This window comes from Heptranchias perlo, chromosome 9 (genome assembly GCF_035084215.1).
Source record: "Heptranchias perlo isolate sHepPer1 chromosome 9, sHepPer1.hap1, whole genome shotgun sequence".
Classification (NCBI taxonomy): domain Eukaryota; kingdom Metazoa; phylum Chordata; class Chondrichthyes; order Hexanchiformes; family Hexanchidae; genus Heptranchias; species Heptranchias perlo.
Genome location: NC_090333.1, coordinates 28815959 through 28833164, shown reverse-complemented (window position 1 = coordinate 28833164; position 17206 = coordinate 28815959). Strand labels below are relative to the sequence as shown.

The window sequence follows — 17206 nt, the reverse complement described above, 5'->3', positions numbered from 1 at the left end:
TAGCCTTGTTCATTTGCACAGATCATCTCCACACAGACCTTATCTGTCACAAAATTAATTTTAAAAAACTACAATTTGATGAGTATGGGTTATATACTGACCAAAAAAAATGTTAGTAATTCTTTTCAAATGCTTATTTTATGAAAAGGTCTGACAGCGGTGCAATAAATTGGAGCACCAACATGTGCACCATAGTGATAGCTTGGAGGTTTAAGTTTGTGATCCTGCACATATTGAGATAATGATCTAAGCTATGCCACTGCTTTGCCAGAGTTTGAGGATTATGTTGTACCACTTTTGAGCATTTCCTAGCAAGCTGTTTCAAATTGGCAGAGATTTCAGACCACGTTGCCTACCTGTACTCTCTGGTGGGTATTGTGTATGGCATCAGGAGGCAAAGGAAAGGTAAGAGAGCTAACATTATAGAACAAGTAATCTCACCCTCAGTAAAAGTAAGAAAAAATATAAACAAAATAATCGTGCCAATGCAGAAAGGCCCTCTTTAAAGTGTTTGGTTTCATTTATTCGAGAACTGAAAAGAATTTCACATCATTACCCAAACCACATTACCGCTAATCACTTTGAAATTGCACATACTGTGCAATATTTTTTAAACCACACTTTAGGCAGAGCGAAATATTCTTATGCAATTTGACTGGCTGATGAAAGAAAAAAGTTTTCACCAAGTTAAATGAAGCAGTCAAATCAGCCATCCAAAACCAAACAGATCAGTAATACTCAATGACATAATTAAGGAAATAAATAAATCACAGTGCAGACTTTCCACAAACATCAAAATGCCACACTTTCTCTAGTTAGCTGGTGCATAGTATCAGCCACACAGAAAACAAATGCATAGACTTTAAAGAATGTTAAAACACCTAATTTAATCTACAGCAACAATTTTTTAAACTTTAGAAGAAATATATTCCTTTCAATTCCCTTTCCACTGCCTCAGCGTGTTGACATTTCAGGTCAGGAAGTCACCAGACAGCTGACATCAGCCACTGGCTCAGACAATGAATGAGTTCCATTGAATTAGTGCTGATCAGCATCGTTTACAGCCTGGGTGCAGATCCAGAGGCATTGATCATTTTGAAATTCACTGCCAACTAAGTACTTCTGTGTATTCTTCATCCCTTCAGTCATGTTCTCCATTAATCACAAAAAAATGATCAGGTAAACTTGTCCCCTCAACCTTTTTTCAACTTTTGAAAAATAAAAATCATGCATTTTCACATAGCTACAGAAATTATGCTGTTAACTTTTGAAGAGGAGTGAGTGTGTCTTTTAAGTAAAATTAGAGGAATTAATGAATCAAAGAATGTTTCTTAACTCAAAGTATGCTTACAATAAGAGGGACTGTCCCATAATTACAGATGCTCCAAGTTCCAAAGTAATTATTTTACCAGTTTTCAAAGAATGAGATATTAAGTTACATGCATATTTCTCATATTGAGAATGTTTCAGTGTTTGAGTTACTCAGTTCCTGTTGTCCTTTGTATAGTTAAAATACTTTAAAGTTCATCATCTTTAACAAATTACATTGCAATTTTAATCTGGAATGCTTTGAACCCTTTGATTCAAAACCCCGGGTACATTTATATTCAGTGATTAATTAAGAATCTCATTTTGGAATTTTACTTAACTTAAAATGGCTGTAATTTTTATTTTAGATTACCAGTAGATTTCCCATGGGATTGTTCACAGTGAGTCGGAGGATATGCTGTTTTTCTAAAAGAGGTGTTGTACCATGTAATGTTCAATGTATTATTGTGAAGGCCACTTATTTACTTAGACTAAAGAAGTAAAATTACATTTTTATTATATGGCATTTGGGGATTGGTGAGGTTCCCAGGAGGTAGGTTCATGCTGAAGTCTGCAAAGTATTGCAGGATTCTGGAGATAACAGTATTGGTCATGTTGAGTGAGGTGGAGAGGCAAAGGAGTTTCGGGAGAAAATACTGGAAAATAGGGCCCAGGAGGCTTAAGCACTATTCCCAATGGTGGGGTGAAGAGGAAGGGTTGCACAAGAGGCTACAGTCAGAGAAATGGAATGTTTGCGGGGGGGAATTTAGGGCACGGGAGCTTGTTCAGATAGGGCAGGGCAAGGCCGCGGAAGGATTTAAAGAAGACAAAGATTTTAAATTTCCTCATGTTGGGAGCCAGTATGTCAGTGAGGACAGAGGGATGAGTGAGAGAAACTTGGTAGGGGACAGGTTCATAGAGGGTGGAAGATGGGAGGCCAGCAAGAAAAGAATTAGAATAGTTGAGTGTGGAGGTGATGAGGGCTACATAGGAGCAGAGAAGGTAATATGGAATCTGAAGCTGGTCTGGTTTGGCCTAAGTGTGGCTGGGAGGAGATGTAATCAGTGACAAGGCAGCAGAGTTTGTGGTCAGGGCTGAAGACAAGACACATCCAAAACTGGATGTCAGACAAGTAGTTTGACAACACAGAGGCAGTCGAGAGAGCCGGTGGAGAGGTAGAGCTATTGGTCTTCCATATACATATGGAAGCTGGCCCTTTGTCTGCGAATGATGAAGCCGAGGGACAGCATGTAGGGACGGCCCAAGGATAGATCCTTGGGGAAACTCTAGAGGTGATAGTCCGGGGGTACAAAGAGAAGCCATTGTTGGAGATGCTGTGGTTACATTCAGAGAGAGGAACGTAACCATGTAAGGGCAGACGCGTGGAGCTGAATAATGGAGGAGATGCTTTGGAAGAGGATGAACAATGCACTACAGTCACAGAGGATGTAATTTATGACTTTGCTGCTATGAGAAGAGCAGAGGCTGGACTAGAGGGATTCAAATAGGGAGTTTTGGGAAAGATGAGAACACAGTTGGAGGCGGCAACATGTCAAGAAAGGGATGTTGTAAATGGGACAGTAGTTGATAGGATGAATGGGTCGAGGGTGGGATTTTTGAGGAGGGGATGATGATGAAGGTTGTAAAGAAGAAAGGGAACCATTAATAAAGTTGGTTGGCATGGGAACCTGGAAGGGGCGTTGAATGGTCTGGAATTGAATGGGAAGGGGATCAAGAAGTAGGAGGCTGGTCTCATGGACATGATGAGCTTGGAAAAGATGGTGGGAAAGATAGGTAAGAAACTACTAAAAGATGGGGTCCTGCGCTAGAATAGATGGGAAACCCTTGGAGGTTGGTGACAGGAAGGAGGCAGCTGCAAGGATGATCTTGATCTTGGAGATGAAGAAATTCATGGGCTAGTTGTAGTATTTCTTAAGACATTGATATTATTTCATATAGTTAAACTTGATTGCATTTTTTAACAGCAGACTTGAAACTATCCCTCCCTCACCCCCCGAACCATTAACTATCCCTGAAAAAAAGAAACCTTTGTCGATGCCTCTCTATAGATGATGACTAGGATATGGACGAGAGCCTCCTTCTGGTTTTCCTTGGATATCCCTCCACTAGTATCTAGCCTCCACTATGCCTGCAACCAGCACCTCAGCCGAGACATTGTTTATCATGTCAACAATGCCTCTTCTAAAAACTTTTACACATTGTGAGGATTTCGTAGGGAAATATTGCAATGAGTTCTCTGAGCACCATCCCATCACCTTTCTTATTAAAATATATTAATATATATATATATTAAAATATATTAATATTTTAATATATATATATATAAATATATTTTAATTTGGTATTTCATTCTGGTATTACTTGTAAGTCGCTATAATTTGGTAGATTGTTAAAATAACAAGTCATTCAACACATTACACAGAAGGTTAACAGTGTGGAATGTGGGACGCAAACAAGATAAAAAATGCAATTTCTGCAAAAGCAAGAATAAACAGTGAAAATTACTCAGTTAAACAGGAGTGACTACACAGGATGTAGATATCATCAAGGTTTCCGAATAGCAATTTCTATACACTTAACAGAAATATTTGCTTTTCAAGTAGTTAAGTGGATTTAAATAAAATAAGTTTTAGCATGGGGGGAGGAAGAGAGGGCATCTTTAATTGCATAATTGTTATCTTCATGAGAGTATACAGAAGGCCCAGGGTGAAGTGACAGTTTAATGTTCCATTCACAATCATACAAAGCTAATGGGCCAGATTTTGCTGCAAAAATAACGCGAGGCTAACACAACTCACCGTTATTTCTATGCAAATCGAACAGCGACTTCCGCAGTTAAACGCAGAAATCCGGAAGTTGCTGCACCGGATGCCCTGCTCCTCCGAAAGCTGCGCGAAAAAGGCATCTCGCCGCCTGGCTCCCCATTCAAATGAATGGAACAGCGTGAGGTTCATGCACTGACGTCATAGATACGGACTAATCTCGCCAGAAAAAGTTAGGGCTTGTCCATTCTGATGTAAGTACCCTTTTAATGCCGTGGTAAGTCTTAATGACTGCCAAACAACCTCTCTGGCACTGAAAATTAACTTTAACAAGTGTGGGGTCTCATTCCTTCAGATTTTAATTGTTGCTGGACATTTAAAAAAAAAGTAAATAAATTTTTGTCTCCTAATTCAATCTTTCTTTCCCTCTCTTTATTTCACTTTCTGTTCCTGATTTGACATTGAATTCACTACTCTAATTTACACTTCCTGGTTCAGCACTTCCTGTGCTGCTCATTAATGATTCTTCAATCTGATTGGTTAAGGAGACACACAGTTGCTTGCCCTGTTCACACAGATCTCAGATGCCCTGTAGAGGGTGTTGCGTTGAATGGATCTCTAATTTACAGGAAGTTGCCGTGCAAAAGCTCATAGAAAGTCTATGGGAAAGTGCAAGTCTAACAAACGGCAGGCATCGTTCGTTCGCCGCTCATAGCAAAATCCAGCCCAATATATATTTAGAATAAAATTTCTTGTACCTGTCTTATATATCAAGTACAGTAATGTAATGATAATCAAGTTTGTCATCTGTATCGAGCCATTCAATTGTCTTGTTCCATACTGGATAAAGTTTAAGCCTCTGTGGTTTTTCCTTTCTAATACAGTCCTCACCACTTATAGCAGGTGTGCTGGTGTTAACGGGATTTGCCTGCTACACGGAGTGGAAGGTGTAACCAAAATATATTAAAAAGGAGTACTCGCCTTGTTCCAAAAGGTAAAGCTCACGCGAAAGCTCACACAAGGGTAAATACACCGACTGTCTCGGGGCCGGGGCCTCAATCTACTTGGCCATTGTCCTAGAATACCTGACAGCCGAGATCCTGGAGCTGGCGGTCAAGAGGCGAGGGGCAAAAAGAAGTCGCACATCATCGCCTGCCACCTGCAGTTCACTATCTGTAATGAGGAGGAGCTCAACATGCTGCAGGTGGTGTCACCATCACCCATGGCGGCATCCTGCTCTACATCCAGGCCGTGCTCCTGCCCAAGAAACCTGGTACCAACCCGGCCGCTAGTGGCAGCAAGTCAGCCAGCAAGAAGGACTCGAAGCAGTCGCAGGAATTCTAGAGACCCTGAGGGAGATTGGGGGCAGGGACGGGGATGGTGGAGACTGGAGGCGGCAGTGCTGCCTGATCCAAGTCGCAGAAATCATGAATGGACAAAAAAGACGAGTCACTATTTACATACAGACACATCGCTAAGGTAGTGGCACTTAAAGGAGGTGCAAACAGCTGATTGAAACTGTTTGAACTGCCCAAAACAGTCAGTGCACTTAACACCTTACAAGTGGCACCTTTGTATTTGACTCCTATGGTTAGCGTTATATGCCTGATTATAGACGGCTGCCTGTGATTAGCATGTACGGTGTAAGTGGTTGGAGCTGTAGTTATTTCCTATCTTTGATATTCCCAAATCCTATTACGCAAAACTATCTTCCCAATCACATTGTACCAAAAAATTCTTCCAATCACATTCAAGTAAAAACAATCTACTGAAATACAGCTGCCACAACCGTTCCTCACCCATTCCATTATAGACCCCCAAAAATATAAATGACCGCAGAACAAAAAAATAAAATAAAATTTATTCACATCTCCCCTCGCCCCATCCTCCTCAAACAGCACCCAACAGACTTCTGAACATCCTGTACTCCAGGTGCACCCTCCCACATTCTGACCTGGCCAGTTTACTCCCCAAATTGGTGACCCAAAGTAAGCGTTGCAATGTAAACAGACAACAGGTGCATAAGTCTATCCCTAATTCAAAAGATCACAATTCCTCGGAGCTATTCTGAGGTGCTTGCTTGTGCTCTAGCATTGCTGGTCAACAACTTGCCGTGGAAGAGAACAGGGGAAAGCGAAAAGAAATAACGAACCACAGAATGGAAAAGAGGAGACAAAGAGAAGAGAGTTCGAAGAAAAGAGGAAAAGGGAGGAAAAAAAGTAAAGTGAAAAAAATTAAGAGGAAGAGAGAAGTGAGAAAGGTAGAAGTGAAGGAGGAAAGGAAAAGAAACTTAATACAATGGATCAAAGCAAGAGTGAAACAAAAATGAAGAGAGAGTTTTTTTGCAGGCTTTCTAGAGGGGCATGAGAAGCTATGAGATTTTTTGTGGGCTCAGCTAAAACATTTTTCCAACCACTGACATAAACAACAACAGCCCTGATATGCACGAATGCAAGAATCTATCTATTATAAAAATAATCCCTATTTTACTAATTTATTTCAGATGGAAGCAGCAAACAGACAAGAGTGGTTGACTGAAATCTGCACACGGATTGGGTAAGAAAATGATGACACGTGGGCACTTGAGACTCCAAGAAATTTATTTTTAATTTAGTTGCACTCGAGCAGCAGGGGGGTTAGGAGAAAGTCGGAGAGTGAGGGAACAGAAGAAAGCTACAGACAGAGGTTGACAAAAGAAACAGGGACTGGACACACAAGTTGACAGGGATTAGTGAACAGTACATAACCCAAAGAGGAAAATATTATAGAAACGACAAGAACTGGGAAACAGACAATTAGGGAAAGAGAAAAAATATTGCAGAAACTGCAGTGAGCAAGAGAGGCAGAGATAAAAACAGGGATCGAAATAGATACTCAGAAAGAGAGAACAAGTATTATATATAAAAAATAATTTTACAGTATTCTTTTAGGAGGAAGGAGGGGCATAAGCAAGAGTTCTCTCAGTATTCTTAAAAATGTGACAATAACTGGTGGCCACTTAACAGGACAATACTTTTACCTCAGAATAATGCACTACCTTAATTTTTTCATGTATCTGTCGTAAGGAGTCTGCAGTCCCCATGTCTGTGTCCTCACGAATACACACCATATCCAATTTCATTTTTGTGTCCACTGGTAGTAGTTGTTTCTGTACTTCTCTTGTTGTAACCACTATTACTTCTGGAAAAGAAAGAAAACCCTTTATAGTCATTGTCATTCTATGTGTACATACTGAGCACAGAACTTCCAAGTAATCAATCGCATATTCTTTCTTAATGATCTTACAATTGGTGAGGAGGTTTAGCTGGAATCATACACAGAGATTTGAGTAGGGTTTATGAACATTATGTCACACAAAACTGCAGTTTTGTTCCTTCCCCACTGGCTTTGGTGTGGTCTTAGTTAAAACAAAACACTCTTTCCCTCTCACCTGAATTTAGATGACTATTACGGATGCTACGCTATTAGAGTGTCTGACATGCAGAATGTGGGTCATAGTTGATCCTCAAAGTAATTAGGCGTATGCTTACATATAGGCTCGGTTTTAAAAAGGCGGCGGGATGGCAGCTGGGGGGGGGGGGGCGGGGGCGTCAATGGGCGCACAGCGAACCCCAATAATAAAAACTTACCATTCCCCAAGCGATCGCGACTTAATTGGTGGCCATTAATCTTGTTTCTGAGTTTGCCGTCTGAAAGCTGCACAATGGGCAGACTGTGTACCCGCATGACAGGCTGTCAGCTGGAGCGTCTGGATTTAAAGGGCCATTGCTCCAATGGGTTTTGCTGGAGCAAAGAGCAAGAAGACCCAATGGAGCAGCACAGGGGCAAGGCTGCTCCAAGATTCGGTGATACCTCACTTTAGGTGCTGCTGGCTGGGGTGAGGAGAAGGAGGAGGAGGAGGAGGGAACTATTTTACCCGGATGACAGGTGCCTCTGCCACCAAGAAGGCCTGGCTCGAGGTGGCAGAGGTCACCAGCAGTAGCAACATCAGCTGCACTTGGGTCGCACTTGGCAGGAAGCGTTTCAATGACCTAACAGGTCAGCAAAAGTGAGCACACTTACTGATTTTCCTGCATTCCATGTCGCATGTCACCGCCCCCCCCCCCCACCAAACTCATTCTGCACTGCCAAGACTACTCCATCACATCGCTCCTCACGCCCACTTAAGGCTCATCCTCAACTTACCTTCACTTCCTCACCTCCCCATTTGTGACCCCACCACTTCCACTCACTCCATCCTAATCCAATGTGATGTACTTGTCTGATACTCACCCTCTGACGCACCTCTTTCACGGTCAACCTCACCCAAACCAATGCATTCATCGGCTGACCACTTCACCATCACTCATTCACACGTCTGTACTTTCTCTCCTTCTAGGAGAAGACAGCACAAAATGCACGCAAGAGGGTGAGGACTGGAGGGGGCCACATGAACTGATGTTAACAATAATTGGCATGTTGAACACCTCAGCATGCTCATCGCTACATGACACTTCTGTGATGATGCTTAAAATTGCCTTCTCTTCTCCTCTTAAAGGCCCTTCAACGACTGCAGTGACAGGAGAGGGCGATTCCTCAGAGAAGCTCCCTGCCTCTGAGGGTGTACCGTCACATCTTAGCAAGCCATCCACCAGGGCAGATCCTCACGCCTCGGTGAGTCCAAGTTGTCAGTTAATTGGGTTGGCGCCTGGTGAGTCACCACACACAGGTGAGCACGAGCAGACACTGGTGGCAGGGGCAGCTGTGGAGAATCCGCATTGGTAGGCACACTCCTCTCCAGGCTCTGCTCAGCCGGACGCAGATGCTGAACCTTGGGGGCCATCCTTTAAAAGGAGAACGATCAAGGGACAGCAACACATTTGCGAGGTACAGGAACAGGTGCCATGCACACTCTCTACAATAGAGCAGAGGATGGAGGAGTCCAACTCTTGCATTAGTGGAATGGTGGCACAGGTACGGAAGGGAATCTCTGAGATAGTGTCACAGGGACGTGAGGAACTGTCTGAGATAGTGTCGCAGGTAACAGCGGAAATGTCTGAGATAGTGTCGCAGGTAAGTGTGGGAACATCTGCGATGGAGAGAAGGCTAGCCTCCATTGAGCTTCAAGCACGGATCACAAATGAGTCCATTCGGGCCCTGACAACGGCCGTTCGGACTCACTGTGAGCAACATTCTGCCACCTTAAACAGGTAGACAGAAACTTTACAACTGGGCTTCCAAGGCATCATACATGTCCTCCAAACTGTTCTCCAGGAGGGTGGGAGGAATGATGTGGGCCTGGTCAAGGAGAGGGATGATGGCGAAAGGGGTCATGGAATTGGGGATGCCACTCAAAGCACTCCCACGTCTCACCCATTGCCACCCTCTCAACCGGTACCTGCAATTGCTGTCTCCTCTCCAAGTGGCCAAGTCAGTCCCTGCACAGGTGCAGGTGGAGCAATCTTTGGAGGGGCCCTCAGGGGCTCCAAAAACCAGAGAGCGTAGGCTGAAAGCATCTAATCAGTCCGGCCATGGACATGAGCAACCTGCCACTAGCTCTGCTGCAGCCAAAGGGGATGCACCACGTAGAAGTGGTAGGAAGAGAAAGGATAAGGATTTGTGAATTTGTAATAACAAAGGGTGTGGACAAGGGTGTCTGACAGACTGTCATGTTTTACATTTATATTTGTTTTTTTGTTAAAGTCACATTAAATGTTATCATTCTCACCACTACTGCCACGTCTTGCCCATTCTTGACTGGCTTTTGTGATAGCACCCTTTCATGTGCTTCATCATGAATGGTGACACTTGATGCCACCCAGTAGGTCACTTTACAGTGGGTGTATGTGTAGTTGCAGGACTGTTTTGTGCAGGGGGCGGGATGGGGGGGCGGGCGGGCGGGCGGCTGGTGTTGGGCGTTGGTCTTCCTAGGCGGTGTGAGGATTGGACTCTTCTCACTTTCTGATGTTACGAGAACTGTTCACATACGAGTGACTCCCTGGCCTCAGGAGCAGCCAGGTAAGCTGCTGTCTCCCATGGGTTCATCCTCCTCCTCAATGTGGATGGCATATGTGGATGGTGGATGAGGGCATGGGGCCTCCTCAACCGGTACCCCTCTCTGTTATGCAGGACACAACACAACACACTACTATAATGCGACCCACTCTAGCTGGTGTGTATTGAAGCACTCCTCAGAACGATCGAGGCACCAAAATCGCAACTTCAGCAGTCCTAGCACATGTTCAATTATAGACCTAGTGGCAATGTGACTGTTGTTGCATCGACACTGTTGCTCGCTGATGGGGTTCCTCAGAGGTGTCATGAGCCATGTGTGCAGGGGGTATCCCTGGTCCCTGAGGAGCCAGCCCTTAAGGCTGTTTGGTGCATGGAAGAGGCCCCGGATGTTGGATTCCCTCAGAATGAACGAATTGTGGCAGCTGCCAGGGAATCTGCCACAATTGTGAAGAAATCTTTTGCGGTGGTCACAAACGAGCTGGGCATTGATGCAGTGATAACCCTTTCTGTTGATGAACATTCCTGGCTCGTGTAGAGGTATTCGTATTGTTATATGGATGCAATCAATTGCACCCTGTACACGTGGGAAGCCAGCCGTGGAGTGGAATCCCACTGCCCTCTCCGTCTGGCTGAGGTTGTCCATGGGGAAGTTGACGTATTGCAAGGCCCTGCGAAACAAACCGTCGATGACTTGCCTTATGCACTTGTTTGCAAATGACTGACAGACCCCAGCGACGTCACTCGTGGCACCCTGGAATGATCCGGAGACGAAGAAGTTGATGGCAGTGGTTCACTTTAACAGCAACAGGTAATGAGATGCCGCCAGGCCCAGCCGGGAGCAGCTCGGCATGAAGGAGGCTGCAGATGTCTGCGACCACCTGGCGACTCACTCTCCGCCTCCGTATGCACTGCTTCTCAGAGAAGTCCAAGAAGCTGAGCGTCGGTCTGTAGACCCTCTGACGAAGGTAGTGCCTCCTGCGACGTCACTCCCTCTGTTGTTCCCCTCTGTGCTCTTGTGCAGGTGCCTGTGGCGCAGGACTGTGTTGTAGAGCCACAAGTGGCTGAAGTGCACACCGTGCCTGGCGAGGATGGTGACGTTCCTCGTCCTCGAATGAAATGGTGAATGCAGCCATCGTGCTCCCCATCCTGATGGCGTCAGTTTGAGTGTTAACCAAGAATTTTCACACAAAGATCTCCCAGCCAAAAGTTTGTCGGAGAGAACTGAGTGCCCTGCTGCAATAACTCACCTTTTCTCCCTATCTGCCAAACAGGGGTTTAAATGTCCAAATGGCTGCCGGCTGAAACACGACTCGTTTCCCATGGCGTGTTTCACACAGCACGTGAAACACGCTGAGGCAGCATTGAAATCGCTTGCCTTCATAGCTAATCACCTTTTTGTATTTTTAAACTAGGTTAACTAGTTCAATTGCTGCTTTAAATATCGTCCTGCCGGCTTTATTTGCCGGCAGGACTTCTGGGTTCGGGAACGGCGTGCGTGCCCAGATGACTCTGGGTCACGTGCGTTCTTTGGCGGGTTGAAGTCAGGATTTCCGCCCGCTACTGGGAAATGCGATTTTCTTTGCCCCCCCCACCCCCAACGTACCCACACTTCTGTTTTAAAATCGTGCCCATAGTGTGTCTCAACATACAAATTGTCGAGCTGGAAGACCAACTAGCTAAACTGCACACTATATACATGGAGGAAGAGTATCTGGAATAGGTTTTCCATGTGATTGTCTGAGACAGTGAGAGGGAGACAGTGCAGAAAAAAAGCAAGATAGTGGTTCAGCACTTAAGGTATGTAAAAAAAAGTAGGAAGAAACAGAGGGAACCTGTGGAACTAGAGTAGTCCAACGGATTATCAGCACTAGTGGTACACAAAGATGGAACCGCAAGGTATAACCACAAGCAAGCCAATGGTACAGGAAACTAAGTGTTTGTTTAAGATGAACAGGGAACAGTTAAGATTCCAGAGTAAAAGGGATTGCTAGAATCTCCTGCAAGCTGTTACAATCTGGAGCCCCAAATCGTATAGCGCTTCCCAGGTGCCAAGGTTTGGAACATAGTGAACAGGTGGCTATAATTCTCCATTTCTTCTATCTACCTTTTTTTTCCCTCTTCTCCGGTCCACTCTTGGGCACTTCTCCCATTCTCCCCCACTTCCTGTCACATAGTCATGCCAGTGATGAGCTCTTCAGAGAATGCAGAGAGGTACAGAAGGTAGCTATGGGCTTATCCAAGGGAGAGATTCAAGGCTGGGACATCGGCAGGAGAGTAGGAAGGCAAAGTAGTGATAGGTTGGGGTAAGAATTACAGGGACAAAGTACTAAAAAAGAGAAATGAAAATGGGTAGGACATTTAGGACTGAGATGAGGAGAAATTTCTTCACTCAGAGGGTGGTGAACCTGTGGAATTCTCTACCACAGAAGGCTGTGGAGGCAAGTCACTGAATATATTTAAGAAGTAGCTCGATAGATTTCTAGACACAAAAGGTATCAAGGGGTATGGGGAGAGCGGGAATATGTATTGAGATAGAGGATCAGCCATGATCATATTGAATGGCGGAGCAGGCTCAAAGGGCCGAATGACCTACTCCTGCTCCTATTTTCTATGTTTCTAAAAGTGGCATGACTGAGTGAGAGGAAAGGGAGGAACATAAGAGAAGGGCCCAAAAGAAGAAGAAAAAAGGAGATAGAATAATAGGCTCCAGTCCAGAGCAGCAGCCAAATTGCAGACACGAATGTACACAGAAGGAATTCAGGTCATACAGGTGTGGCAGAGATTAGGAGAGGCATGTCTTGGTCATAAACAGAGGACAGGGAGGCGACGATATGAAACATTCCAAAGTTAAAGAAGGCGACAGCAGAAGTGAACTCACTAAACAAAGCAAAATATGTACAGTATTTTTGACATGCAATAAGCACTCCAAATCAGAGAAAGAAGTAAGGCTTTGTGTGTATATAGTTCAACCTGTAATAAGAATCAGAAACAACATTCTAAAAGGCCAGTAATCTAACAATCTTCTTCATTAATTTAACCGCTACATCCAAATGACTGTCAAAGTACCACATCAAACTCGGAAACTATGACTTTAAGGCCACCTTAAAGCACAGAAATGCAAAAAACCTGTCTTGACAAGAAGTAAATACTTCAAGCATATGGATTACACCATGTATCACCTTATAGATAGAGTTCACACAAGCATACTGGCACAAGATATGCTGTAGCAAGAATAGAATTAAGGTTAACTTTATCTACTTGACTGCAACCAGATAAACAATATACAGTAATGTATTCCTGCTACCTATCTTTCTGTCCTCTGCTCATTAATGGGTTTACTTAAATGAAAGAAATGACCTGGAAATATCCTGGATTCTGTCTATGTAGAATGCCAAAGCCCAATCATTAACGTGATCATTTTTTCCAATTGTGATGATAGGTAAAACAAGGTTTTAAAAAAATTGTCAAGTTTATGCTCTCCAGAAGGTGGCGAGTGCTGCTGGCCCACAACTTATGGGCTGCTGATTCCCACCGGTACATCATCCAACTGGCCATGTGTGAGTCTAGATAGTGAAAACTGGTAGCCTATCCAACCCTGGAACAGCATGTCTAAACACATTTTGTCCTCATTCAAAGTCCATTCTTGCACATTGTTCAGCAGGGTGCACTGAGTAATGATCAGAAACAGGAACCCTGGGTGTTTTTCTGCTCCCTATTTCAAAGGCACTTAAGTCATTTGTAGTACCACTACTGCCACCCTGACTGACAGCAGCTAGCTCACCACAGAACAGGAATCAAAGCTGGCATTTCCTAGCTTGTACATTTTGGTTACTTCTTGGTTAGGGGAGCCCAAACTTGGATATTATGATTTCAAAACAAATAAAGCATAGACATGAAACAAAAAGATTGATCTGGTAGTAGGACCACCATAACTGCCAAAAACAGTATGGTTTGTTCACCTCAGAGCACAAAATTTACCTACTTGACATGAAAATAAAAAGGGAAAGAAAAGGTTTTAAAGCAAGGAACTTATGATCAAACAAAACCACAATCAACAGCCCAACACTGCTCGAGTTTACAGCAGAGTGGTTCACTATTGGTGTATAAACCCAGGGAGAGAGGAGGAGATAAATTAATGATAGCCTCCACATCAGAGACTACTTTGACCAGGAATAGAGGCTTTGGTTGAAGCTTTGCAGCTGTAATGGAAAGCAGTCAGATATAGGCCTGAGGCAGGGAGTTTTTCAGGCAACAGCTTCTTTGATGTGATAAGTGCAGATGGTCTTTTAGTGGGGGATAGGCCCCGTACAATTCCCGCACCCAAAGTGTAAAACAGCAACAGATCAGATATCTATGAGACATGCCAAAAATCAGCCAAAGATAAAAGGAAAAACTGAACCAATCAAACCATTCAAAATACGTTTTGAAGTCTGTTTTTTTCCCTCAATAACTGAGATTTCTAATGTTGAAAATAAGGTTTTAACATAATATTTAATTACATATTTCACAATAACATTATTAAGCTCAACCATAAAATTGTCTTTGGTGTCTCGAGTACCTTCATTAACATTTTTACTTGGAGGCCTCGGCTTCTTTCAAAAGCCTGGGCTTTAACTTTCTTTCCAAAGTCATCACTGTAAGTGGAAGTAAGTGACCAACTACGCCTGTACTTGCAATTCCTAAGATGTTATAGTCTGGACGTATTCACTGTGAGGAGTTTTGAAGCAAACATTGGTATGATTCTCTGTGAATCTGAAAGTGAGTTTTTCCTCATGCTAAAATATAATTCCTGATTTTTCTTGCTGTTCCAAATAATTTGAAAACAATCTGCAGAATGAATTTTAAAAGCTTTTTTTTAAAAAAAAGATAAAGTTTCATATTTAAACTAACAAGGACTTATTTTTTTACTTCCAAGAAGAGAGCCTGTATACCAGTACCTGCTGTTCATTAGCCCTGCACCCTTGCAGTTTAATGGAAAAGCTCAGAGGAGTGTGTGGTAACTGATTTTTTCATGATACCATAATGATGAAATTTGGAATTTTTATCTGAGATAAATCCTATTTTTTAATGATTGATAAGACTGAGTACTTAACAGCGTTCCAGAACATATTGTTTGTAAGCGCTGGCCCTTCACTCTTTTTTCCAAGCAATTGAAAGTTGCTGCTAGGACACAGAGAATCATTTTTGGTTTCAATGCCACAGGACATCAACTAGCAATATATTAAAACAGTATGCCAGGGCACGGATGGGTCCAATGAAGACACTAAGAAAAAGACTATGGGGACAAAACTCGTGGAACCCCACTCTGCCATCGTCACTTCCTGAAGAAACCGTTACCCCCATTCCAAATCCCAGAGATAGGGTCATTTTAATAGTCAGGGCAGATGCCTACAGAGGCGGTACAATGGCCCACCTTGGAAGAGGTGCCAGAAAGTCAGAGTAGCAATCTATTGTTCCATTGGAGGAAGCCAGAAGTCCTTATGGGATCAAAGATTGGAATGTAAATTCCCCTGTAGGGAACCCAGTGCCCCATTCACGCTATGGAACATAACTCTGCTGGGCAGAATTCCCGAGGTAGTCCAGGAATACCCCAATATACGTCTCCAAGGCTGGATGAGGATGATGTGTTTACACCCTCTCTCCCCGATCAGAATTTGGGATGCATTAGTGGGGAAAAAGCCTAGCAGATCCGGGTTCTGCTCCAAATTCCTGTTCCCCATGAGGATCTGCCCAAGATGCCCTCTCTCACACCAAGAATTTCAGCCAAATATTTAATATCCAGGAACCAATGAAAAAACACTTGCTTCATAGTTTAAGTTGGAGCTCTTGCACACCTCTTCAAATTCTTTTACTCTACATGTGCACCTTTGATCCCATTTTTACACCATAGCAATTCCATCCCCGCCCCCGCCCCCCGGAACAACATAATGTTTCATTCATTATGAGCAATGGCACAGGAGACCCACAAATACTATATTGCAAATGGTACGACAGCACACCCAGACTTCCTGCTTTGTTGCAGAAGTAAAACAATCTTAAATGTTGGGTGCTTTTGAGCTGCATTATGAAACTGGCAAGCACATTCCAATCTGAAGAGATGTTTGACCAGATAGCAATTGAACTCTGAGTGACCTCAGACTGCAACTATTTAAAGCAACTAGACTTTGTAACCTCAAAGTGACAGGCCAACTTAAACATAGCTCCACCGTAGCAGCAGAATACCATATAATGTATCACATGGTCTAATACTCCTGTCATTATAAAATAGCATATCATCCAATAAGAAATGCCACGAGATTTGCTGGTATGTGTAAGTAGTCTGGAATAGCAGGCTCCAGGGTGAACAATGAATCTTTTTTATACCACTAAAGTATGCGCTGAAAATAGTATGGAACCTTGCCGTATCCACCTGATCTCTCTGGCTGGCAGCAAACCATAAGACATAATTTGAAATATATGAATCAAGTTTATTAATAAATAATATTAACAGAAGCAAGATTAAACCTGGCAAATTTCAGTTAAATACAACATTTTATTTAATTCACAATGTCTCTTTTAAAACAATAAAAGTCTTAAAGACTTTTTGCACGTATTTGTGGTATTACTTGGGTCATGTGTCCAAGCTTTTACGTTTGAAATTAACTCCATAGAGTCCTTTGTCAGCCTTCATTGATACAGCAAGAAGGGAATTGAATAACAAGTGCTATTCCCCCGGGTTACATCTTTTCTTTTCCTCTGATATTAAGTGGATATAAAAGAAAGATTGAGGTTGTTCACAATTAATCAAAGCTGAAAAACACTTCCTGCAGTGACAGACCCATCAAAAAAATTACGTTTCATAGGTATTAGGACAGTCTCCTAAGACAAGAAATTCGCACACCATCATTTTACAACCAAACTCAGACTCTTACTTATAGGATCCTCTGTTGGGACAGTTGCAAAGGACAGAGAAGTATGAGCAATAATTAGTTATTTCTATCACCCAGGTGGACTTTTTGTCTCCCAACATTTGTTAAGCAATCAACATAAACAATGCCCATTGATAAAGACATCTACATACTGTTCAGGGATGCAGATTTGCTTCACCCCCTCACAGAGGAATATTGCTCTCAAACAGCCAC

At 43.1% G+C, this 17206-nt stretch overlaps 1 protein-coding gene across 5 annotated transcripts in view; it reads right to left on the bottom strand.

Annotated features, from left to right (window-relative positions):
• Positions 1–17206, bottom strand: part of eif2b3 (eukaryotic translation initiation factor 2B, subunit 3 gamma) — a 135471-nt gene that overhangs the window by 81145 nt on the left and 37120 nt on the right. For all 5 annotated transcript variants that reach the window (XR_010963847.1, XM_067990090.1, XM_067990089.1 and 2 more), the window contains one exon: positions 7129–7271. Coding sequence is in view for 4 of the 5 variants with exons in the window: in XM_067990090.1 (XP_067846191.1) it covers positions 7129–7271 (143 nt within the window). In the remaining variant the exon portion in view is untranslated. The remainder of the gene's footprint in view (positions 1–7128; positions 7272–17206) is intronic.